The sequence below is a fragment of the Urtica dioica genome, chromosome 8, assembly GCF_054948205.1.
Source record: "Urtica dioica subsp. dioica isolate 48M chromosome 8, U.dioica_male_clone48M_v1_H2, whole genome shotgun sequence".
Lineage (NCBI taxonomy): Eukaryota > Viridiplantae > Streptophyta > Magnoliopsida > Rosales > Urticaceae > Urtica > Urtica dioica.
Genome location: NC_142763.1, coordinates 12724807 through 12750236, shown reverse-complemented (window position 1 = coordinate 12750236; position 25430 = coordinate 12724807). Strand labels below are relative to the sequence as shown.

Genomic DNA, 25430 nt, shown 5'->3' with positions numbered 1-25430 from the left:
TGTGGTAATTTTCTAAATACTTTAAATGCTCAATAATTTCATAAATATCTCATTTTCTAATTTCATATGATTTTTTAGTTTTTTTTTTATGAATCTGAAAAAGCTAAAAAAGTTAAAATAAAATAAAAATAAAGTAAAATAAAATTGTAAACAACAAAAGAAATAATTTACAATGAGATATTCTACGAATTAAATAAGTAAGGTTCAGGATAATAATGAGAAGTAAGCTATTCACGAAAGTTCTTTTTAAATGAGTTAGCTTGGGACAGTTTCAACTTTCAACCATTATCAAAGCCAATTGTCCAAACGCAGAGAACAGAGCCAAAACCCATGTAAATGACTCGAAGCCCATTTGTTCTCTTTACTAATTATGTAATTGCATGGTTTTCATTCCAAAAAAATCGAAAAAGAAATAAGATGCTTATTAATAAATACTCATATTATTAATATTACTCATATAATCTGCACAGTCCAAGCAAAAGCTCAGAGGCTTCGAGAATATAAAAATTTCAACGCCGAGCTCGAGTCAAATAAGCCCGAGGGATTACTAAGGATAATGGACGACCTGTTCATAAATTAAGAACGAACCCTATCAAGCAAAACTTCGAAGAGAAGATAAGATGATAGGTCAAAGACTAGTTAAACAAAATATAAACACGTGTAAACAAATTCAAATTTAAGTAAAACGTCCACCTCGACGGTTATGTCGAGCAGACGAGGAAATAACCGCTCACTACGCAAGTTCTGGTGACGGTTACTTGATAACCGACATAGATGTGAGACTGATCACCCCATGTGCTCGACCCCAAGACCTATAAATACAAGAAGTGCTGGCTAGAAGAAGACATTCACAATCTCATACTCACAAGCACTCGTCATAAATTTCACCTATTGTTCAGTAATCTCATTTACTTTCTCTCTTTTACTAGATTCGTCTGATAGATAATCTTACCTAGACACTCGGAGTTCTCGGAACCAAGTGTTCTTCGTGAGTACTAAAAAAAAGTCTGTCACCAATTAATATGTTAAGCCAGTCCTAGTGTGAGTGTGAGATCTACCCCATTCATAGTAGTGACCCGCTTACTCAAAGCATGCATGCTTTTCGAAACAAAATAACAATTAAAAAAAAAAATCTTAGCTAGCTCTAGAATGTAAAAAAGGCAATGGAAACAAAAGCTTAGTTTTGACACCTTATATCACTCGTAGAGGAAGTTAGAACGACATTGATTTTCCCTTCCACTTCAGCACAATAGAAGTTCATGCTTTTCGAAGATCAGTGTCAAACTGGTCTTTAGGCATGTCGACTTCAATTCGAGGATCGGTGTTATCATATGACTATGTCACATGAGCATTATCTAAATTTTCCACTCCTAGAGTTCTTCTTGAGATTTCTGCTTTAGCATGTTCATGTATTGAATTCCACTTCTATTATTCTCAGCCATAAAACGATGGCTAATTGGAACAATGCAACTTCAATGGCCTATTATAAAGAATGTAGCGCTTCGTAAACAATCGTTCATCCAAAAATATTATTAAAACTTTTTCAATATAGGTCCCTTGAGAAACCCAAAATGTATCATCATCTTTTCTTACGAGTCTTTATTCCAATATATAAGATTTTGAGCTTCATATCTAACTACCCAACAGCAAACTTGAATTTTGCTAAATAGTCAATATTTTGTTAATTTTGCAAAATAACCATTGCGGATGATCAAATATCCAAAATACTCTTCATTAAACATATTTCATAATTAAAATAAAAAGAGATATCAAATGAATTTACCATAACCACATTTAATGGCTCTTTTCATCTCTCTCTCATAAGACCACATGAAGAATACCCCACATAGATCCTAGACGCGAAGAACACCATTGACAAGCCGGACTAAAAATGTCGTAGTATTGTTAATATATGTAAATGTTAGTAAACAATAGTTCATTTCAGTAAATAATAAATCAAATAATTGGCTGCGTAGCCATCTAAAACACTAGCAATTTCGTTTTAGCCAACCTTTCGTTAATTTTCCGTAAATAGTCTTCTTCCTTAAGTGGCAGCTTATTAATTGAATTAGTTTTACATTTTTGCCCTTACGCTATTTTAAATAGACAGTTTTTTTTTTAAATTTCGAATTAAATATTGAAACCGAATAGGGAAGTTTTCAAATTTGAAATTTGAATTTTGAGCAGATTTTGAAAGTTCTCAGCCCATTAATTGTTATGTATTTGGAAATTTTCAGCGTTGACTTTAGGTAATTAGTTTCTATTTTTGTTGCAATTCATTATGGATAAAATCTGTAAATATATTCTTCATTCATTGATATTATTTTGTCTTTCATATATTCATAATTTCCAGAATTTTCGTGCCCAAAATATTTTCAGAATTTTTTTTCAGTTTATTTACACGATTATACTGTAAATATGCTTTGTATTTACAGTGAATATAATGTAAATATGCTTTGTATTTACAATAAATATACTGTAAATAAGCTTCGTATTTACACGAATATACTGTAAATATGATTTCTATTTACACGAACATACTGTAAAAAAAAAAAAAAAAAAAAGTTCTTCGCGGAGTCCATAATATCGATCGGGACCTTTGGACACATATTCTTCTCTTCTCGGAAAATTCAAACAGGGAGCACTAGAGAAAAAAAAAATCAGAGCCTGCGATTGAAATTAAGCCTTCAATTTTAACTAACAAAAATCAATTTAACAACTTCAATTCATCCAAACCCATCAGACCAAACAGGGAGCACGAGAGAAAAAAAATCAACGACAAAGCTTAACCAAGCAAGAACGATACAATCATTATCGAGAAAGCCCCAATTTTATTGTAATTCGGAACCCAAACCCTTGGGTTCAAGAGATTCACGGGAAATGCCTTCTCAATTTGATGAATTCCGACGACTCTCTTTGATTCCAGCCGAACTCCTCGTCAATCTTTTCTCGGCAACTCCCGGCGACTCTCCGGTCCGAGCGCTCGGGTTTTGGGTCGACTCATGACGGGGTGTTTGGTGGTGGTCCGGTTGAGCGTTCTCTTCTTCCTCGAGCTCTCACTCCCTCGATCTCTCTCTCTCGGCTCTCTCTCTCTCTCTCGGCTCTCTTTCATCTTTCTTTTTTTTTTTTGAAAAACAATAAATGAGAGCGGTTGCGTGTGAAGTGTGAATGCAGCTATATGGTTTTAATTACCTCCTCGATTTGCGCGAGCATTAATGACGAAATCTTTGAGCTTATTATGTGTAAATGCGCTGATACAAAATGGGCGGGAATAACAAAGGGCAGTCTCGTCCTATTTTCGCTGTAAATAAATCCTCATGGCTATTTACCATTAATTAACAACATGTGGGCTAAAAATAAATTGCTTATTTTCAGGAGGCTATTTAGCTTAATTACCCATAATAAATATTATATGTCAAATTACCAAAATAAACAAACGACGGGTTACGAAAAAAGAAGATCTATTATTCAACAAAATTAAGTGTCAAATGAATCAAAATAAACAAATGAAAAGTTTTGAAAAAAAGAGATCTCAGTGACAACGTATCATCAATTCGAATTCTAAACTCAAGAACACATATTCAAAGACCAATTTCCAGAACCCTGTAGAAGCATTGAAGATTTCGTAAACAACCCAGAAAACATTGAAGAAGTGGAGATTTAGAGAAAGACGAAGGAACTCGTGATAAAGAGAAAAAACAAAAAATTACAAAAATCGGAAAGATTACACATGTCATTTTGAGGGTCTAAACGTGCGAATCCGGCCAAAATCCGAAGGCCCTACATCAAAATAGTGGGTCATGTTTGTTGGTCCATTTTCACTTGAAAAACTCTATTTTCTGTCCGATTTTACAATAAAAATCATCCGTGAATAATCTACGAACCCTAAAAACACTATTCTAAACGAGAAAAATCAAATTACAAAATCAAACAGACGAAATTTGAAATTCGCACGTTAATAATTCTTTTTTGACATATAATTTCTTCTATTTTGCTTGGTTTTGTGATGAAGAACTCAATTTTCATGTTCTTGTGTTTTTCGCGAGATAAATTTTGGAGAGGAAAGGTTTTTTTTTTTTTTTTAAAAAAAATTTTCTTTCAACGTGATTTTGTGGTTATTGGACATTTAATTACACGGTTAATATGAGAGAGAGAGGGTGCGAGAGAGATAGTATTTATTTAAAAAGATGACCGAGAGAGTATTTATTTAAAAAGAAGATCCCAAAATAAACAAATTAATTTGATTTTACACTTATTATTTTTTAATTTAAAAAAATAGAAAAATAAAATGGCAAAATCGGAAGTAAAAAATTGGTTTAATTGTCACATCATCAAAATTGACTATTTAAACAAAAATATTGAAACATTGACTATTTGATACATCATGTCTTTCATATCGAAGGTCTTCAAGAGAAAGAAATTGTTTAAGTGCATGCAAGTGATGTGTATCGCTTTGGAGTGAAAAAAAAAATCTTTAATAGATACCAAAGTATCATAGTCTCGATCAACATATCCTAATTTCAACTAATTAACTAAAAGATTTAAGAAAATTAAAATAAATAAGAGAAAACAATAAAATTATGGTTTTGATTTTTTTTTTTTTAAGGTAGATTTGCTGCGAGTGAGAATTGAACCCACGGTATCCACTTTGAAGGTGGTGTGGAGTTAACAGCTAAACTATTTTAAGAATTGTTTTTGAGTTTGAAGAAATCAAAACACAATTAATCTAAATATAACAGAGAATATCAATGGAAAAAACGTGGTTAAAGGCTCATTCATCACCTTTACATAATCATAATCTAATTTTCTATCTTAGTTAATTAAAAAATTGATACAACCATTTGAATGCGACTTACTTAACACTTGTCACATATATTGTACTACTTTGCTCAGCTAAAATAAATAAATAAAGAACAGCCAAGAGCACATTTCCTAGTTGATAAGTTAATATTCATACAACTCATAGCTTGTTGAATTGATATGAAAGAAGTCGGTGTTTTTTGGGTTTTGGGGTCCTCTCCAACTAACCATCATTATCATCAATATTGCATTTGCCTTCCCTCCCACCAACACACATTCATTTCTGATCTCTTTAATTCTAATGGTTAAACACTTAAATATACTATGATCAACATGCGACATATACTAGTAAAATCCAATATTTTAATTCTTACATAAAATCTCATATAGAAAGACAGATCTCTTCCCTCTCAGAAAAAGGCTCGTAGAGGAAATTATCCATGCTGAAATAAGAGTACACCCCATGGAGAACTTGCACATAATTATACAGGTCCACCATTAATGTAGATAAGAACAAATCCAAAGGAGAGATCTAAAATCAAAACGGTGATTAACTACAACCATGCTCTATATCCAGTTGTCAACCATTATTGCAAAGCCAAAATTAAATATTATACAACTTGATTGACTACTACACACCATGTGATCAAAGAAGCTAAATATTCAAAAAAAAAAAAAAAAAAACTCACCCTCACGAATTTATAACACTCCCTTCCTTGGCCTCAATCCAACATTTTCAAAAACATTACCCCAAAAAAAAAAAAATGGCAAGGCTCATCATCTTTTTTCTCCTCTCTCTCTTCATCGGCTCATCCGTGGCCGGGGATTGGAACATCTTGAACTTCGGGTTCGGGGGCGGGCGGGGCGAGAGCTTGAGGAGGTACTGCGAGAGTTGGCGGATGAATGTGGAGATGAACAATGTGAGGTGGTTCGAGGCGGTGCCTCAGGAGTGCGCTTCGCACATCGAGAAGTACATGACATCAGAGCAATACAAGGCCGACTCGGTCAAGGCCTTGGAAGAAGTCAAGCTCTACCTCGCAAGCTGTTGCTGCGGTGCCAATCCCGACGGAAAGGACGCGTGGATTTTCGACATCGACGACACTTTGCTCTCCACCATTCCTTACTTCAAAAAACATGGCTTTGGGTGAGCCAATCACTTACTCTATGTTTTTGACATAATGCACTCTATTATCAAAATAAATGTTATATAAAATAGATTATTGGAGCCGATTTTTTTATTTAGAAAAATAGTCGATTTTTAGTAACATTGTTGAGATTTTAAATTTGTGCTGAAATAGTTGGAGTTTGGCATTGTCTATTTTTCTTTCTTATATATTGTCTATAATATATTTGATAGCATATACATGATATTTACTTTTGTATATAAAAATTGCTGACAACTAATACTTGCTGGTTTTTGTAAATTTTAATTATTTCTCTAATTTTAAAAATTTTCTGTTTTATAATTTATTAATGTCAAATGAAAAGAAAATCTGAGGGGTTTTTTTATTTAAAACTCCTATTTTCAGTGTTTTTAAACAACAAAAGCTTACATCTAATTTTTATATGTACATATTTTTTTAAATGGAAAAAATGTGTGTCTTTTAAGTTTTAAGTCAATGACGAGCAGGTGTTTGTCAAATTTATAAGATTTTTTTGCTATAATTTATGCATAAAAATCAACATAAATGGGGTCAGTGGTCGACAAAAATGGGAACACGAGGATATGAAAATTGCGCTATAAAGAACCAAAGTGAGAGTTTTATGTAATTGATTAAAAAGCCAAAGTGAGAGTTTTATATAATTGATTAAAACCCAAAACAAAGTCATTGGTTAAAACTATAAATATATTACAAAAAATTGGCTAGGTAAGCTACCTAAACTATAGGAATTGTAAATTAGCCAGCCTTTGGTAAATACTTTGTAAATAGCCAACTTGCATATGTGGCAACTTATTAACTACTTAAAATATATGTTTGGCTGTGTTAAATAAGTCTTTTATTAATCTGTTAATAAGTTTATTTGGCTATTTACAAGAAATTAACCAAAGGTGGGCTATATCTCAATCCACTATATCTGTGTGGCTATATAATTTAATAACCCAATATATTAAGGATCCAGTGACTATCTAGCCATATTGAACGTTAAAAATTTTGAAATAGCCAACGTTTCGTTAATTTTTTTTGTAAATAACCACATAAATCTATTTACGCTATAAAAAACAAAAAACACAATTATTTACGAAATATTTACAACAGTTTTTGGCTATTTACGAAAAATTTACAAAACGTTGGCTAAAGCGCAAACGCTTACTTTTATGAGGCTTATATCGCTAAATTTTTGATATATTAATGGTATTTTCTCTATTGTTTTCCCTCTAATTTTCCTGTTTATCATATTGGTATTAAGACATTTTTTTAAGGTGATAAGCTTTAGTGTCATGGTGTTAGATTGCATAGCATGGTCATTTACGTTTATCTTCCTTTGGGAATTTTGAACCAGAAGAGAGAAACTTAACACGACTTCTATGGAGAGGTGGATGAGAAAGAGCGACGCTCCGGCCCTGAAACCGACGTTGAAGATCTTCAACGAGATCAGAGACAAAGGGCTCAAGATTTTTCTCATCTCATCAAGAAGAGAGTGTATCCGATCAGAAACCGTCGATAACCTCCTCGACGTTGGATACCACGGATGGGCTACTCTTTATTTAAGGTACATAATATATAACCTCTTTTTTCAAATTTATGAGAACAGAAAGCACTTTGGGTTGGAAAATAGGAAGGTATATAGTGAGAATCTATATATTTTTTATAGGAAAAATGTACGGATAGAAGTGTAATTTCATTTTTATTAGAAAAAAGAATGGAAATTGAGAATCCAAGAAAATCACAGGCCCCCCTTAAATAATTTATTTAGTTTACTATTACTTAATAGATTTTAGATTTTACATGAAAACTCAGATTAGGCCCCCTGAAAATAAATAATTCAACATACATAGCCCCCCCTTAATATCATTGTTTAGTCCTTGCGTGTAGGCTTTTCTCTCTCTCTCTCTCTCTCTCTCTCTCTCTCTCTCTCTCTCTCTCTCTCTCTCTCTCTCTCTCTCTATTATATATCTTTCAAATTTTTCTTGACTAAAAAAAAAATTATTCTAGAATTGATTTTCTCTCACAATTTATTTTTCATTGTAAAATCAGAGTTCGAACTTGCATGCAGCGAGAAAAAAAATATATCCATTGTTTCTTTTCTTTAATGTCTTTATTCGTAGAATTGACCTGACTTACGGGATTGAAGATAGATCCAAAAGACATTGAAAATGATCGAGCGGAGCTCTCTCTCTCTCTCTATTATATATCCTTCAAATTTTTCTTGACTCCCAAAAACGAAATATAAAATTATTCGAGAATTTTGATTTTCTCTCACAATTCATTTTTCATTGTAAAATCGGAGTTTCAAACATATATACCTTTATTGCTATGCTCAAGTAATAACATGATATATTTATGTAAATGTGTACACAGGAGTCCGAAGGATGAATTGGTAGAAGTGAACAAGTACAAAGCTGGGGTGAGACAACAATTGGTCGACGGTGGGTATCGCCTCAAGGGGATAATCGGAGATCATTGGAGTAGTTTTGAAGGAACTCCATGCGCAAACAGAGCTTACAAATTGCCAAATTCCATTTACTATGTCTAGTTATTGAATTTGAAGCTATCTTTCTTTATCACTTCAATTAATGTTTATGAAACTCAGCATGTTTGTCATTTTCTTTCATTTCCAACTCTAAGCTTTGATGCTCTTTTTATTTCCTTCAATAACTTGCCCTAGTCTAAAGTATGACCTTACATCGTAGAAGTAAATAAATGACTGATTCCACATTACTGTATTTTTTTTTTCAAATAAGACAAATTTAAGAGTTTATTTACAAATATGTAACTAATAATAACAAAATTAACATTATTTATTACATGTTTGTAACTTAACACTTTTAAATCTTGTCTAATTAAAAAAAAGTAGTTATGTAAAATAATCAATTTATTTACTGTGTATAATTTATCTACATCGTACGGTAAACGGTATTTTAATCTTCAAAAGTCAAATCTCTACCCTCATAAAAAGCTCATAGAGCAAAGAATCAATGCTCAACTAAGAGAGCAACAATGGAATGGAAGTATTGGCCCACCATATAATAATATACCATAATACATATAAAAACAAAACCCAAATGAGATCCAAAATCAAACGGTGATTAACGACTCTCCAGTTGTCAGCCATTATTGTAAAGCTTGACTGACTACTACACACCATGTTAAGAAGCTAAATATTAAAAAAAAATAAAACACATCTTTGCACGTCCTAACAAAACACCCCAACAGCTACACTATTATATAAACCCTCCCATTCCCTGGCATTCCATTCCATCAAAATATTATTTTCAAACACATCACCAAACCAACAATGACAAGAGCACTCATCCTCTTCTTCTTCTTCTCCTTCTTCTCCGTCTTCATTAGCCTATCCGTGGCCGCGGATTGGAACATCCTGAGCTTCGGGTTCGGGGGCGGAAATAGGGGCGGGCGGGGCGAGACCTTGAGGAAGTACTGCGAGAGTTGGAGGATGAACGTGGAGATGAACAACGTGAGGTGGTTCGAGGCGGTGCCTCAGGAGTGCGCTTCGCACATCGAGAAGTACATGACATCGGATCAGTACGAGGCTGACTCGATCAAGGCCTTGGATGAGGTCAGGCTTTATCTCGCCACATGTTGCTGCGGCTCCAATCCCGACGGGAAAGACGCGTGGATTTTCGACGTTGACGACACCTTGATCTCCACCATTCCCTACTACAAAAAACATGGATTTGGGTGAGCCAAAATCACTAACTATACTACCCCAACTACTTGTTACTTTTTCTATACTATCATAGTACTCACAATATTTCTGTCGCGATTTTTATCGCCTACCGTAATTTTCGATTTCGGGATCATAGATACAAAATCGGCCACTGACGTTTGAATCCTTGCTTTTGACATAATGACGCTATAATATTTCATGAATTTGTGTTTTTAGAGTATATTATAGAAGAATTAATTATATAAAATTGTCACTTGAAACTAATTATTTAACAAAATAGCCAGATTTGTAAGTTATTAGTAAAAAGTCCGAGATTTTTAGAAGGAAAAAAAACTAAAATAGTCAAAGTTGTATAGTATATATAAAATTCTATATATACTATTAAAATTCTATAGTATATATATGATACATACTTCTGAATATAAATTGATCGACAACATAAAAAAAATATTAATTGTTTGTTTGATATTTGTACGTTTTTGTAAATTTTAGATAATGCACTCATTTTAAACTTTGATTAATTTACAAATTTAATTATTGTTTAGACTATTTAGCTAGAAGATCCATTATAAAAATAAAAGAAAACCTGGGGTTTTTGTGATTTAAAACTCCTACGTTTAGCGTTTTTAGTAAACAACACAAGCTTACCTCGAATTTTGTTGACTTCTATATAAGTATTTTTAAAAATCGGAAAAAAATGTGTTGTCTAAGTCATGACGAGCCGGTAATTATCAAATTTATAAGATTTTTTTTTTCTATAAATTATGCAAAATGAAAATCAACATAAATGGGGATCAGTGAAATTTTTTTTTTTACTTATTACGACAGAGTGTAAGCACATACGAAAATTTGTGTTATTAAGTACAAAAGTGAGAGTTTTATATAGTAGAGTGTATAACACAAGATATAGTCAACGATCAAAACTATAAATATTTTGCCTGTTGTTTTCCCTCTAATTTTCCTGTTTATATATTTTTGTATTGGTAGTACCTGTTTTAATTTCTTTTTTTTTTAAGGTGATAAGCTTTCTATAGGCCAGTAGTCTGAGATTGCATAGCATGGTCATTTACATTTTTCTTTTCTTCCTTTCGGAATTTAAAACCAGAAGAGAGAAACTTAATGCGACTTCTATGGAGAAGTGGATGACAAAGAGCGACGCTCCGGCCCTGAAACCGACGTTGAAGATCTTCAACGAGATCAGAGACAAAGGGCTCAAGATTTTTCTCATCTCATCAAGAAGAGAGTGTATCCGATCGGAAACCGTTGATAACCTCCTCGACGTTGGATACCATGGATGGGCTACTCTCTATTTAAGGTACCTAATATCACAAATGTTATATAACCTCTTTTTAAAATTTATGGAAACAAAAAAAACAAAAAAAAAAAAACACTTGGGGAGACACGGAGCTAGAAACCTAAATTAGAGAAGGCTAAAATGCAAAATAAAGTTTAGAGGGGCTAATTTATAAATTATGTAGGATGAGAAATGTAATTTCATTTTTCTCGGAAAATTGAGAACTCAAGAAAATAAGAGACAAATCCTTCTTGGGTTCTTATCAGTTTATTGTTTTTATATTAATATTATTTAAATGATTTTTAAATAAAAAAAATTATACAGGTTAGATCAATTGAAATAGTAGAGTTGTGAATTAAGCCAACATTCTAAGTGTTTTTGCTCAAGTAATAAGTAATAACATGATATATGTATGTGAAATGTAAACAGGAGTCCGAAGGATGAATTGGTGGAGGTGAACAAGTACAAAGCCGCAGTGAGACAACAATTGGTCGACGGTGGGTATCGCCTTAAGGGGATAATCGGAGATCATTGGAGTAGTTTTGAAGGAACTCCAAGTGCAAACAGAGCCTACAAATTGCCAAATTCTATCTATTATGTCTAGTTATTGAATTTGAAGCTATGATCTATTCTTTTTTTTTTTTTTGTTAAATTATTTCGGTTAGAGTCTGCTTGGATTATTTCGGTTAGAGTCTGCTTGGATCCTGAAAAATGTGAGGAAACAAATGAGTATCACGTTGTATTTTTCTAATTACATTTGAAGTAAAAAATAAGAGAGAAACTTGATTTTCATCACTTTCAAATGTAATAAAGAGTTTTGATTTTCTCATTCATTCTTCCTACCATTTTTTTGGCTCATCACTTCCTATCACGGAAACGACGGAATTTAGTTGTTTTTATTTTATTTATTTTTTTTACGAAAACAACGGGCTTTTTTAAACATTACGAAAATGAATGATTTTATTTTTATAGGACTAAAATATCTTTATTCAACACGTTCAGTAGACAAATCAGATATACTAGATGTAAAAGCTAGTGCGCCAAGTTTCGTGCTGCCATTGATGAAAGAATTTCTTAATATAGAAAATTCTAAAAATGTAATATGTTAATATATAATTGCTTTACGGACGTGTACAATTATAAATCATATAATCGCCAACTCATTGGTCATCATCTTTATCTCATCATCTCTCGCCCCGATATATAACCTACACCGTTCATACATTGAGTCAAATTCATCTCCTCTCCGGCAGACTCTCATCTTCAGGCAGCTCATCCATCTCTTGAGATACATCAAGCGTCAACTAGGCCTGGGTGTTTTATTCCCCGCATCCTCATCCACACAACTCAGAGCGTTCGGTGATGCAGACTATGCCACTTGCTATGATACTAGACACTCAGTTACATGATTTTTGTGTTTTTCTTGGAGACTCAATGATCTCTTGGAAATCGAAGAAACATCAAACTGTATCTCGATCATCTACTGAGGCTGAGTATAGAGCCCTCGTTTTAGCTTCAAGCGAATTGGTCTGGTTTTAGCAACTTTTATGAGATTTTGGTGTGCAACAGTCTTCGCCAGCGGTTCTATTTTGCAACAACATAGCTGCCATACGCATGGCCTCCAATCCTGCCTTTCATGAGCGCACCAAACACATAGAAGTCGATTGCCACTTTGTTCGTGATAGACTACGCTTGGGACAGTTGAAGCTTCTTCCAGTCCGAACTCACAACCAGCTCGCCGACATCTTCACAAAAGCCTTACCAGCTTATTTCTACGAGGTTTTATGTCCAAGATGTCCTTACACGACATTTACAGTCCATCTTGCGGGGGTCTATTAGAGTCGAAGTCTTAAGTGTAAGTCTTTCAGCTAAGCTCACCCAACCACGTGTCATGTTATTAGTGGTTATGTTCGTGAATTCTATTATAACTGTCTTAGCTTGATATATAAGCTTGTAAGACTTCATTTTTGATCTATTAATGAGATTCTCTCTTTCCGATCAATAATGGTTCTAGATTTTTTCTCTCTCTTGAGCTCTGTTTGTAGCTCTGGTTGTATTATTACAAGTAAATCAGTTTATGAATATGTGTAAGTGAGACACACAAACAATTCTCATAAAATGTAAAAGTTATTTATCTTATATCGTAGACATTTGTGGAATATGTTCTCTAAAATCAAGTTTTTTGAGCGAGCATAAAAACGGTATTCGCAGAATATCTCCCGAATCAGAGAGACACGTGCGAGCGTCAGACAGTGATATGAGCCCACCAATCAGAAGGTGTGATGCCTCGTGGACCCACACGGCCATGATCTGGAAGCACTGAGTAACACGCGCTATATATCCACGTGGAGACCCAAGTGCCCTCGCGAAACGCAGAGATGACCACAGGAAGAAGAGGAGAGAAAAAAGTGGCAAACAAAAGCCAAATCGCACTTCGGTCACCACCGTTCGGTGGATTCCCTTGCCTCTGTAACGACGCCGGTGACCCAACCCGACTCTCCTAAATAACCCGCCCGTTACTCTATCTTTTTTTCCCTCTTCGATTGAATTTTCTGAATCGATTCGCTGTCTGTCTCTCATCGCGCTCCCAATTTTATTCCCCCTTTTGTCCTTATACCTCTCCGTCTGCTCTGTATCGATATTCAGGTGAGAATTCGGTCTCTCGTTTTCGAAATTTTTGTTTCTTGCTCAGTTTTGGTTTTCGCTTCACACACACACACACACTCTTTTATCAACTTTGTATTATTATCACTTTGCATGTTAGGTCGGAGGTGAACTAGGAATTTTTTTCCGTTGTTATCAATCGTGTTTTTAACTTTTATTGTGAGTAACGATGCGTGACGGCGATTTTGTGTGCAAGAAATCGTATTCTCTATGGATAAAGTGTGTTGATGATTTGATTAATGCGTTATTTTCGTTATATTGTATTTAGACCAGTTTGAAGCTGCTTCGGGTTTTGCCTCGTGATTGTAATTTGCTAAGGTTTTGCTTTTTTTTTTTTTTTTTTTTTTTTTTTTTGTGCTTAAAATAAACAAATAGATTATGCAGATTGGTCTTTTCAAGTGATTTATGACACATAATGAAATGGAGTTAGTGTTAGTGTTATCAGATTGTTACATGGTTGATTAAAGTGCAACTAGTTATGATGCTTATGAGTCATCAGAACTGGAGTCTTTGATCACGTTGAGCCTTCATGGTTGTTTTTAATCGACAATATCTTGAATTAGCCTACAGAATGAGACACATTATTAGCAAAGAAAAAAAAATATTAGAAAAGCGTTTGACTGGTGCAACTATATGCTTAATGATAGATGGATTTTCATAATTGCTTTCTCTTTAATCAAAGTTACTTTTTATTCACTCTAATTCGAAAGAGTTTATAAAACGATAAGCAATGAGTAATCTTAATAGGCCTAGCTTAAATTGGCGAGAATTTGCATGACATCAGATCCTATTGAATCTTATGTATATGACCGATACTAACCTTTAATTTTCTTTATAATAATTATATTAGGAAGACAATGGATGCGCGGCATGCTTTATCGATTCCGAGATCAGATATGAAGCAGCTCTCTAATATGGGGGCATCTGGAGCACTCTCTTCTTCTCTGCCCGTGCTTCCACAAACCTCCTTTGAAGAGGCGTATCCGAGCTCTACCGATCATGGAAGCCAACTAAGCTCCAACTGCGGATCGATTGGTCCCATATTCTCATCTGATATGCAATATTCGTCCGTTTTGCCTCAGAAGAACCAGTCGAGAAACACCCCATTTATATTTCAGCCTTCAAATAATGGAGTGGTGTCTTTCTCTGCTCCCCAATCTTCTCATTCAACATTACTACCGCCAGCGTCATCAAATCATTATGCCAAAGAAAGCAATGCTTCTTGGTGTACAGATTCTGTAACAGATTTCCTTGACATCCCTGTAAATATCCCGATGGAGACTAGTCAAGTAGAAGGCAGTAGTAGCAGCGTCATGGTGCCCGAAGAATTTGGAAAGCGTAGTGATTGGCAAGACTGGGCTGACCAGTTAATCAACGACGATGCTGCTTTAAATTCTGGCTGGGATGAGCTTCTTGTGGACACTAATATCACAGATATGGAACCCAAGGTAAGATAAGATCCCTTGGGTATTGTGATGCTCAATATGAAAAATACGCACTTAGGCTTAGGCCCCTGAGATTTGGGGTTCAATTCCTCATGCCATGAAGTATGTATTAAGTAATAATATACCTGACTTGATTTTAGCTTAGAGTTTATTTTGAAGAGGTCCTGGGCAGCCCCGTCTAAAGTATTCCCGGTCAAGAATATGATTATTCTACGGAATAGACCCTAGCTTAAAAAGTAATGCATGCTTGATTTTTCACCTCCCAAAGGTTGTAGGGTTTGTCATGTGGACGGTTGATTTTTTTTTTGTTCTACTCGCATTAGCATGGTAAAGTGTGACTTTTTTTTTTTTTTTTCAGATTGGATACGAGGCTCAAAAATCATCTTCAAATTTTCAAGCTCAGCAGTCCCAAGTTCATGAGCAGCATTCTGCTCCATGTGTAGAAATCCAGGCTGTTTCAACCCCATCTAGTTCAAATAATAATAATGCCTCTTCCAAGCCACGCATGCGTTGGACACCCGAACTGCACGAGGCATTTGTGGAGGCTGTCAACCAGCTTGGTGGCAGTGAAAGTGTGTCTTTCTTTTTAACTACTCATTTACTCGGGATGCTGAGTATTTCAACTAATAAAGATTTTTAAATTTGCAGGGGCTACTCCAAAGGGTGTTCTAAAGCGCATGAAGGTCGAAGGCTTGACTATTTATCATGTCAAAAGCCATTTGCAGGTATTAAATCTTTCAGTGTGTTTTGTGTTGTTACCTACGATGGGTATATATACGCTTGTATTTGTATGTGTATTTCTTTTAATAATAGAACTTCGTTCTTGAATTGCAGAAGTATAGAACGGCTAGATATAGACCAGAGCCGTCAGAAGGTAAATAATGGAAAGCTTAAAGTACTTCTTCTAACCATTATGGTTGCTTGCATATTTCTGTTTGCTCCCATTTCTTCCTTATTTTACTTTGTCGAGCATGCATGCATTTTTCTCTCTTTCTACTAAACATAGAAACATGCTAGAGGTTATAGGGCAGGCACTATATTCCTGCGCTCCTGTTTTTTTGGAGTTTTACGATTACATGAAGGAACATTGTTTAATGGTGATTTCAGTGCATTTGTGGTTAAGATTTATCTTCTGGTTGTAGCATTCGACTCTGCGGATAAGAGTTTCTTTTATTATGTTTTCTACTCCTGGCGGTACACTTGTGCTATTTTTACTCAAGACATTGAAAAACAGAAGTATTCGCATAGCACTGGCCAATAGGATCTAATTACATTCTTTCCTTATATTTATGTAGCACTGGCTTGCATTTTTCGTTTGTTTGTTTGCTTTCCATTTGCTCATACTCGCAACGGCGTCCTTTTCGTGCAGGGACATCAGAGAAGAGATTGACTCCCATTGATGAAATATCATCACTTGACTTGAAAACGTGAGTGAATTCTTGGCTATTATTTTGGGGTTTTTATTTTACTTATACTCAAATTCATCACTTCATTTAGGGTGGTAGATGTACTCTTGAGTTATTGTCTTTTTTGTTTCATAGTGAATCTTTGTCTTAGAGAATGATTCTCCCACTTATGTTTTCATGACCTTATTGTGCATCTTAGCTACTATTCTTGACGCTATGTGTCTTTCAAAATGACCCGTTTGAGAAATCTGTTTGTGGAGGACAATGATACACATTTTTCAAATTGTATGGAGGTCAGCGTCACCCTCCCCATGGTGGGGATGATAACTTAATATCTTGAGGACGTCTCTTAGTTTGAAATTCCATTTAAAATGATTAAAGCAATAGATGGAATAGAATTTAGTGGGTCAGTGTTTTTTTCTTCTTCCTTTTAGTTATGTGGGAAGAATCCACGATTATCGTCAATTTCCTTTGGGTAGTGATTCTTGGTGGTTGAGATGGCATTTTACTCATCGTTTGTCAAGTCATTTTTGCAATTTTTTCACTAAACAGTCATAGCGATAAGGGAATCTTTTTCTTTATTTTACATAAAGAGCCTGTGAAATTCCTGAATGAAAGAGAAAATTAATAGCTTGCCCAGAGGAAAAGGGCCAAAAAATAACTACTCAGCTTAGGCTATACCTAAGCTGATATCTAGAAGAGGGGCAAATTGTGCAACCCCCAAAATATACATTGCTTTTTCCTTTTTGAAACATAATAAATGTTTTATAGATCAATACAATTTTTAATGCATTGCTACATTCAATACTGTTCTCTTAACAGAGGAATCGAGATCACCGAAGCCTTGCGATTGCAAATGGAAGTCCAGAAGCGATTGCACGAACAACTCGAGGTCAGGATTTTCACCTTAAAAAAATTGATATAGCTCAACATCATTTTGGTTTATACTTGAACTTGATTCTGCCACTCTCCTTTTTGGGCACGTTGTAACGCTGTAAATGTTGATATACATGTATGTCTTTTGCAGATACAAAGAAACCTGCAATTGAGAATAGAAGAACAAGGGAGATACCTGCAAATGATGTTCGAGAAGCAATGCAAATCAGGTATGGACAAGATAAAGGCTTCATCCTCAGCTGTTGAGAACCCTTCTGCCGTGCCTTCCGACCCAATTCGAGATTCCCCCGAAAAGGGTGACCCAGAGACCTCCAAAACCGACCACAGGAAAAGTGAAAACGATGCCAAAACTACACTGCGAGAAGGTTCTGATAAGATCAACGGGCATCAAGAGGAAGCTGAGAAACACGAGCCAGACTCGTGCGAGGCCGGTTCTCAACCAGCAAAGCGTCCCAGAACAAACGAATAAGCCGACTCGCAGGTCAACTTAGCATTAGAATTGAAACTGACAATACATCAATAGTAATATCGAGTAGCCGTAGATTGGAAGAAGAGCTTTTGAAACTTGTCAATTATTGCAGTTGGAGCTATCATTAAACAAGTTTTGTTACTATCTATTCTTAATGCTCGTATTTAGGACTCTGGGAATTATCTGCTCCATTGCCGTGTTATCTGCAAGGAATCGACTGTTCTTGGGTCTAATTTATAATAATACAGTGCCGTCGACTACATAACCTTGAGATTAATACTGTTGTGTTCTCTCTATTAGCCCTTGGATGTTTACTTGTAATATCTTACCGGCTAATTCCTTTACGGATTGTATTGCGTGTTGTGTTGTGATTGTCAAAGAAAGTTCGGCAGGATTGTGTGTGATTGAGACTGGGTAATGTTTACAGATCTAAAACTCCCCATCTGACCAAAAAATACAATGCGATTGATAACCAAACTCGAAACTTAAATCATACACAGCCAGAGGCAGTAAAATGAATTGACTACCAAACTTCAAGCTTAGGCTATTCAATTTTACTGCACGAAAGTAACACGTGGATTCAATAATCTTGATTATATTTTTATGGAAATAGGGACGTTATACACTATCTGCGAGAAGCGAGACCGTGTGATCTCTAACTTCCATAGCTTATAAAGATATTTGGAAAATTGCAGATTCGGACTAATTTGGTGGGATTTAATACAGGTAGTAAATAAATGAGAGTGGGGTCTGTGACAACTCGGTACAAAGGATGTAATTTGTTAATCAGAAAATATAATCTAGCGTGCTTCCTTTGAACCTAAGCAACACCAAAAAAATATATATTTAGGTAGAAAACAAACCCATTTTTGATCTTGTACCAAATCACTAACGTCTCTTAGAATCAACCTCACGACTTCCCAACTCACAGTAGGTAGATTCTAATTCTCTTGTCCATTCTCTTTTCTCCTTTTTCACTCTCAACCCCCACACAATATAACCACACTCTCATCATTCCTTCACAACAAAAACCAACTCTCTCTTCATCCCCAATCTCCTCTGATCATACCACCACGCCATGGCCTCGAACCCCGTGGCCGGCTCTACCTCGTTCCCTGAAACCGAGGTATAACTTTCCAAACCCCACACACACACACACAGACACACAATACTCGATTCGACAACATGACATAATTTTTATTTTTTTTTTATAATTATTTTTTTTGCAGAATCAGCCTCCGACACGACAAGCCTTGTCGAAGAGCACTTGCCGTGTGTGTGGGGATGAGATCGGGTGCAACGAGAACGGAGAGGTGTTCTCGGCGTGCCACGTGTGCAAGTTTCCGGTGTGCCGGCCGTGCTACGACTACGAGCGCAGCGACGGAAACCAATGCTGTCCTCAGTGCAACACTCGTTATAAGCGCCACAGAGGTGTGCGATACTACGTACATTTCCGTATCTATGCGCTAAGAAAGTTTCGTGAAAACTCGTGGCCTAAGTTATTATTATCCCGTTCAGGTTGTCCCAGGGTCGCTGGGGATGATGAAGAAGAATTCGATGGAGAAGATTTTGACGACGAGTTTCCAGTTAAGAATCATCTTCAGTTTGATCACTCAGATCGGAATCCTCTTGCCAACGACTCGGTAAAAAAAAATATTATTTTCCGGAAGATCTATTTGAAGACATTTTCAGGGCAATAATAAATAATTATTTATTATACAGGACGGTGGAGACAACCATGACAATAATAACAGTAATCAGCAATGGCAGCCCAATGTTCACGCTTTCTCTGTTGGAGGAAGTGGTAATTAGATTTCCTAATTGATGTCAGAAATATATGTATACACACATTCTATTAATTGCGTTGCTGTGATTGGAATGTGTAGTTGCTGGTAAGGAATTTGAGGGAGAGAGAGAAGGTTATGGCAATGAGTCCAATGAGGAATGGAAAGACAGAGTGGAAAAGTGGAAAGCGAGGCAAGAAAAGAGAGGAAATGTGCTCAGCAAAGACGATGTAAACAACGTTGAAGCCGATGAGGATGATTACATGTAAGTCTCAAATCACCTCTCAATAAAAGAATAAATAAAAATTACTCACAACTGAATAACAAGAGTAGGCCAATTTTTTTTTTATTATTATTATTGAGCTATGATTGATAGGGCAATCTTAACATTAAAGCTGTGTACTAGAAAAAGAAAGACAAGAAAGTTACCAATACTCTCCACAAGAGCAATTACCATCTTTATGATACTAACTGAAATATAGAAGTATGCAGTTATCATTGAGAGCTATGATTATTAGTCATTCTTATATGCAAATAATGCTCAAGTATTACGGGCAATGTTGTATAAGCATCACCCAAATAATAAAAAAATGAAAAAAGGTGTAGTGTAATAGTTGAAAGAAATTACCAATAGTCTCCACAAGAACAATCTCCATCTTTGAAATGGTGAAACCTACTAGCGTCTCTGAGAACGATTTCTCTCCCGGCGACCAAAGCGATCAACTTGATCGCGGAGTGGCAATCTCCGCTGACCCGATGGCCCTGCACGATCTGCAGCGGCGTCCCGTCGGAAGTACTGATGATCCCGAATGAGATCGCGAGTTTCTCGCTCTGATGCGACGACCGTTCTTCGCGTTCGTCGAGCACAGAGTCTCGCTCGGCATTTTTTCGAACACGTTGCGGGCGTCCTCGGCGCTGCCCCATTTTCCGTAGAAATCGACGAGCGCGGTGTCATCCAGATCTGGTCGAATCCGTGGCCGTGGCTCACGAGGTCAGCGTGGGCTTGCTCCACGACCACACCGAGGAAGCCCTGAGCTCGTACTACGAGATGAGAGACTCGGGCGTTAAAACCGACCATTTCACGTTCTCCATAGTCATCAAGATCTGGTCGAATCCGTGGCCGTGGCTCACGAGGTCAGCGTGGGCTTGCTTGGCGTGCGCCAGCGAGGCGAGCCTCGATCAGATTTTGATGACCATGGACAACGTGAAATGGTCGGTTTTCATAGTTTTAAAAGGCGCCTTGAGGCGAGGCGATCGGAAAAAGCCTCAAGGCTTAAGCCTGGGAAAAAAAAAAGTCAACTTGCGCCGTGCGCCTTGTGCGTACGCTCTGAAAATTTTCGCCCAGAAACGCGTGAAATAGGGCAGGTTTTTTTTTTTTTTTTTAGGCCCAATTTAAAAGTTTGGGCTTTTTCTGGGCCTTTTTTGGGTTTTTTTTTAAGTAAAAGATTAATAAACGTAAATTAGGGTTATTTTAACACATTGTAAATTGCAAACCTCAACATGTAAATCTATTCACATCTAATATTTGCCTTTTTTTTTATTATTATTATTTGGACTATCTCTAATTTTTAGAACTAGCTAATAATATACCAATAAAAAAAAAAAATCAAAATGAATGATTTTTTGCACCGTTAATGACGCATTTACCCTTTGCTAAACTTGTGTTGGCAGACTGGGCGAAGCTCGGCAGCCTCTATGGCGGAAGATTCCGATCACATCGTCGCTGATAAGCCCTTACCGGATCGTGATCGTCCTCCGTCTGGTCATCCTCTGCTTCTTCTTCCGCTTCCGAATCCTCACCCCAGCCTACGACGCTTACCCTCTCTGGCTCATCTCCGTCATCTGCGAGATCTGGTTCGCCTTCTCGTGGATCCTCGACCAGTTCCCCAAATGGAACCCCGTCGATCGCCAGACCTACCTCGATCGCCTCTCCCTCCGATTCGAGCCCTCCGACGGCCGCCCCAGCCTCCTCGCCGCCGTCGACGTCTACGTCAGCACCGTCGATCCGCTGAAAGAGCCGCCGATCATCACGGCCAACACCGTGCTCTCCATTCTCTCCGTCGATTACCCCACCGATAGGCTGTGCTGCTACGTCTCCGACGATGGTGCGTCGATGCTGCTATTCGATTCGTTGGCGGAGACCGCCGAGTTCGCGCGCCGCTGGGTGCCGTTTTGCAGAAAGCACGCCGTGGAGCCGAGGGCGCCGGAGTTTTACTTCTCGGAGAAGATCGATTACTTGAAGGACAAGGTTCATCCCAGCTTCGTCAAGGAAAGGAGGTCTATGAAGGTCAGTTGTAAGCTTTTTTATTTAATTATTTTTTCTTGAAAATTTTATACAAAATAACTATTTCTTTTTTGTTTACACTGATTTAAATTTTGAACACTTTGGCTATTTCGCTGATTTTAAACATGTTTTGCGAACTCATTAATTTCAATTGGCTATTTAGCTAACACATTTTTTTTCTTTCTTTTTGGATAGAGAGAGTATGAGGAGTTTAAGGTGAGGATTAACGCTTTGGTGGCGAAGGCGCAGAAGAAACCCGAAGACGGGTGGGTTATGCAGGATGGCACTCCCTGGCCCGGGAATAATACCCGTGATCATCCCGGAATGATTCAGGTTTTTTTTCTTTCCTTTCTTTCTTATTTATAGATTTTTTTTATTCCTTGAAGGGATAGTATAAAATTCACCGAGATATATGCGTTCATACCTTTCTGAATGTTAATGTTTGCTGAATCATGAATTGAGTGTGTGATTTTCAAGAGAGCTCATAGCTCGTTGTGTATTGGAATAGTGAAATGAAAATTGCTATTTTTTTTAAAAGGTTTATCTGGGAAGTGGGGGTGCTCTTGACGTGGAGGGCAAGGAACTTCCTCGGCTTGTGTACATCTCGCGTGAGAAGCGACCCGGTTATCAACATCACAAGAAAGCCGGTGCCATGAACGCTCTCGTAAGAACGATCAAGAACTTGTGTGTCCAAGTTTTTCCAGAACTAGTGACTCAAGACTGATTGATTATCTCTCCCATGAATTCTTTATTATATGTAATACAGGTTCGGGTCTCGGCTGTGCTTACGAACGCCCCGTTCATGTTGAATCTCGATTGCGACCACTACATCAACAACAGCAAGGCCGTGAGAGAAGCCATGTGTTTTCTCATGGACCCTCAGCTCAGAAAGAAGCTCTGCTACGTCCAGTTTCCCCAAAGATTTGACGGCATTGATCGACACGACAGATATGCCAACAGAAACACCGTGTTCTTTGATGTAAGCAAGCATTGTTGTCCCCACAAATATAAAAATCAATTTTTTTTTTCTTTCTTATGTATTGATTGCTTGTTTTGGGGTTCGTTATTAGATTAACATGAAAGGATTAGACGGGATACAAGGACCGGTATATGTCGGAACTGGATGCGTGTTCAACAGACAAGCGTTGTACGGTTACGACCCGGCGGTCTCCGAAAAGCGTCCCAAGATGACGTGTGATTGCTGGCCGTCGTGGTGTAGTTGCTGCTGCGGCGGATCGAGGAAGTCAAAGTCAAAGCCAAAGTCAAAGAAGAAGGGGCTGGCGAGCTTGCTCGGAGGGCTTTACTCGAAGAACAAGAAGAAGAAGAGTTACGCGAAGAAGGGAGCGATGTTCGATCTCGAGGAGATTGAGGAAGGGCTCGAGGGCTACGAGGAGTTAGAGAAGTCCTCGCTCATGTCGCAGAAGAACTTTGAGAAGCGGTTCGGTCAGTCTCCGGTTTTCATAGCTTCCACTCTCATGGAAAACGGCGGGCTTCCCGACGGAACAAACAGCTCGACTCTCATCAAAGAGGCCATTCATGTCATCAGCATTGGATATGAAGAGAAAACTGAATGGGGCAAAGAGGTGACACAATAAAAAAAAAAACATGTATATTGTATTATACTCGAAAATCTCGGTTTCATAACGGCTTTGCTTATTTGTGTGGCCTCAGATTGGATGGATTTACGGGTCGATCACTGAAGATATCCTGACAGGCTTCAAGATGCACTGCAGAGGATGGAAATCGGTGTATTGCGTCCCGAAACGGCCCGCGTTCAAGGGCTCGGCGCCGATAAATCTGTCGGATCGGCTGCACCAAGTCCTACGGTGGGCTCTCGGCTCGGTAGAGATTTTCATGAGCCGTCATTGCCCGTTGTGGTACGGCTGGGGTGGCAAACTGAAACTGCTCGAGAGACTCGCTTACATCAACACCATCGTCTACCCTTTCACTTCCATTCCTCTGCTCGCTTATTGCACCATCCCCGCCGTCTGTCTTCTCACCGGAAAGTTCATCATCCCGACTGTAAGTAACCCTTTTTGCCACACACAATCATCATAACATAACATGCGATAATTATAAACAATAATTTCCATAATAGTATGTCAAGATTCTTAATATTACAGCCGCAGGGACAGAGCTAGACTCCAAACTTAGGGGGGTAAAGTAAAAAAATAAAATTCAGTGGGAATAATTCGTAAATTTTCTGGGTAAAAATAAGAGAAGGAAAAAAATTAAATTTGGGTAAAAAAGTGAAAAAAATTGAGGAGGGGCTTAAGTCCTTGGTGGGTTTTAGCGGGGACGGAGCTAGACTCCAAACTTAGGGGGGCTAAAGTAAAAAAAAAAATTCAGGGGGCTAATTTGTAAAATTTTAGGGTAAAAAATAAGAGAAACAAAAAATAAAAAATTAAATTTGAGTAAAGAGTGAAAATAAAATAAAAAAATTGAGGGGGAGCTTGAACCCCTGGTGGGCCTTAGTTGGCTCCGTCCCTTACAGGAGGGTTTTTTCTAGAGCCTTATCAATTTCTCAATTTTTTCCTAGGGTTTTATCACTTCCCTTTTTGAATTCGTAACTAGTTTTTCGATATAGTGAAATCCTCTCATCTTCCCAATGATTTTTTTTTTCTTCCCATTGTTGTATTAGTATGAAACAATCGGGTTCCAATTGAGCGAGTTTATAACCGTAGTTGATTTAGGAATAGAGATTGACGTGGCTCTCGAAATGTATCGTGCAGCTGAACAACCTGGCGAGCATGTGGTTCCTGGCTCTGTTCCTGTCGATCATCGCGACGGCGGTGCTGGAGCTGAGGTGGAGCGGCGTGAGCATCGAGGACCTGTGGAGGAACGAGCAGTTCTGGGTGATCGGAGGCGTCTCCGCTCACCTCTTCGCGGTCTTCCAAGGGCTCCTCAAAGTCCTGGCCGGGGTCGACACCAACTTCACAGTCACGTCGAAAGCCGCGGACGACGCCGAGTTCGGGGACCTCTATCTCTTCAAGTGGACCACTCTCCTCATCCCTCCGACCACGCTCATCATCCTCAACATGGTCGGAGTCGTGGCCGGAATCTCCGAGGCCATCAACAACGGCTACGGCTCGTGGGGCCCGCTCTTCGGCAAGCTCTTCTTCGCCTTCTGGGTCATCCTTCACCTCTACCCTTTCCTCAAGGGCCTCATGGGGAGGCAGAACAGGACTCCCACCATTGTCATCCTCTGGTCCATTCTTCTCTCGTCCATCTTCTCTTTGGTTTGGGTCAGGATCGATCCGTTCTTGCCGAAGCAAACCGGGCCGATTCTCAAACAGTGCGGCGTGGATTGCTAGCCGGACCGATCAATCGTTTCTCTTCAAACGATTTTTCTTGGAATGAGTTTGGGTGTAGTCATTCAGATTGTGTAATCAAATGTCAAATAAGTTTCCCAACACTTGTTGGCATATCTAGTTGAGAAGGTATGGCCACAAATTTATGTATTCTTGATCTTATATGTAAACCACAAATAAGTTTTGATTTTTGATCCATTTGCTAATTTAGTTTCTGTTTTAAAA

General features: G+C 37.5%; 4 protein-coding genes across 7 annotated transcripts; all 4 read left to right on the top strand.

Moving 5' to 3' along the window:
- Positions 1–5544: 5544 nt before the first annotated feature.
- LOC149388239 (acid phosphatase 1-like) lies at positions 5545–8610 on the top strand. Of its 2 annotated transcripts, none has more exons than XM_089621542.1 (3): positions 5545–5944; positions 7306–7512; positions 8322–8610. In XM_089621542.1, the coding sequence occupies exons 1-3, from the start codon at positions 5565–5567 to the stop codon at positions 8494–8496; spliced, it is 762 nt and encodes a 253-aa protein (XP_089477668.1). In that variant the 5' UTR covers positions 5545–5564; the 3' UTR covers positions 8497–8610. The 2 variants fall into 2 exon arrangements, with proteins under 2 accessions (XP_089477668.1, XP_089477667.1); XM_089621541.1 differs by having other exon boundaries at positions 5549–5944; positions 7303–7512.
- Positions 8611–9124: 514 nt separating this feature from the next.
- On the top strand, positions 9125–11778 carry LOC149388238 (acid phosphatase 1-like). 2 transcript variants are annotated; one of them, XM_089621814.1, is made up of 3 exons: positions 9125–9662; positions 10757–10966; positions 11375–11778. In XM_089621814.1, the coding sequence occupies exons 1-3, from the start codon at positions 9259–9261 to the stop codon at positions 11547–11549; spliced, it is 789 nt and encodes a 262-aa protein (XP_089477940.1). In that variant the 5' UTR covers positions 9125–9258; the 3' UTR covers positions 11550–11778. The 2 variants fall into 2 exon arrangements, with proteins under 2 accessions (XP_089477940.1, XP_089477941.1); XM_089621815.1 differs by having other exon boundaries at positions 9134–9662; positions 10760–10966.
- A 1518-nt stretch (positions 11779–13296) lies between these two features.
- Positions 13297–18122, top strand: LOC149388237 (protein PHOSPHATE STARVATION RESPONSE 1-like). 2 transcript variants are annotated; one of them, XM_089622872.1, is made up of 8 exons: positions 13297–13591; positions 14464–15057; positions 15413–15626; positions 15703–15779; positions 15889–15928; positions 16424–16481; positions 17283–17352; positions 17488–18122. In XM_089622872.1, exons 2-8 carry the CDS (start codon positions 14467–14469, stop codon positions 17824–17826), a joined length of 1389 nt encoding a protein of 462 aa, XP_089478998.1. In that variant the 5' UTR covers positions 13297–13591; positions 14464–14466; the 3' UTR covers positions 17827–18122. The 2 variants fall into 2 exon arrangements, with proteins under 2 accessions (XP_089478998.1, XP_089478997.1); XM_089622871.1 differs by having other exon boundaries at positions 14460–15057.
- Positions 18123–18758: 636 nt separating this feature from the next.
- On the top strand, positions 18759–25411 carry CESA4 (cellulose synthase A4). The gene is made up of 12 exons (XM_089622869.1): positions 18759–18952; positions 19056–19257; positions 19345–19469; positions 19549–19630; positions 19713–19875; positions 21282–21897; positions 22090–22227; positions 22433–22558; positions 22661–22873; positions 22965–23477; positions 23566–23916; positions 24627–25411. Exons 1-12 carry the CDS (start codon positions 18905–18907, stop codon positions 25206–25208), a joined length of 3159 nt encoding a protein of 1052 aa, XP_089478995.1. The 5' UTR covers positions 18759–18904; the 3' UTR covers positions 25209–25411.
- Positions 25412–25430: the final 19 nt, after the last annotated feature.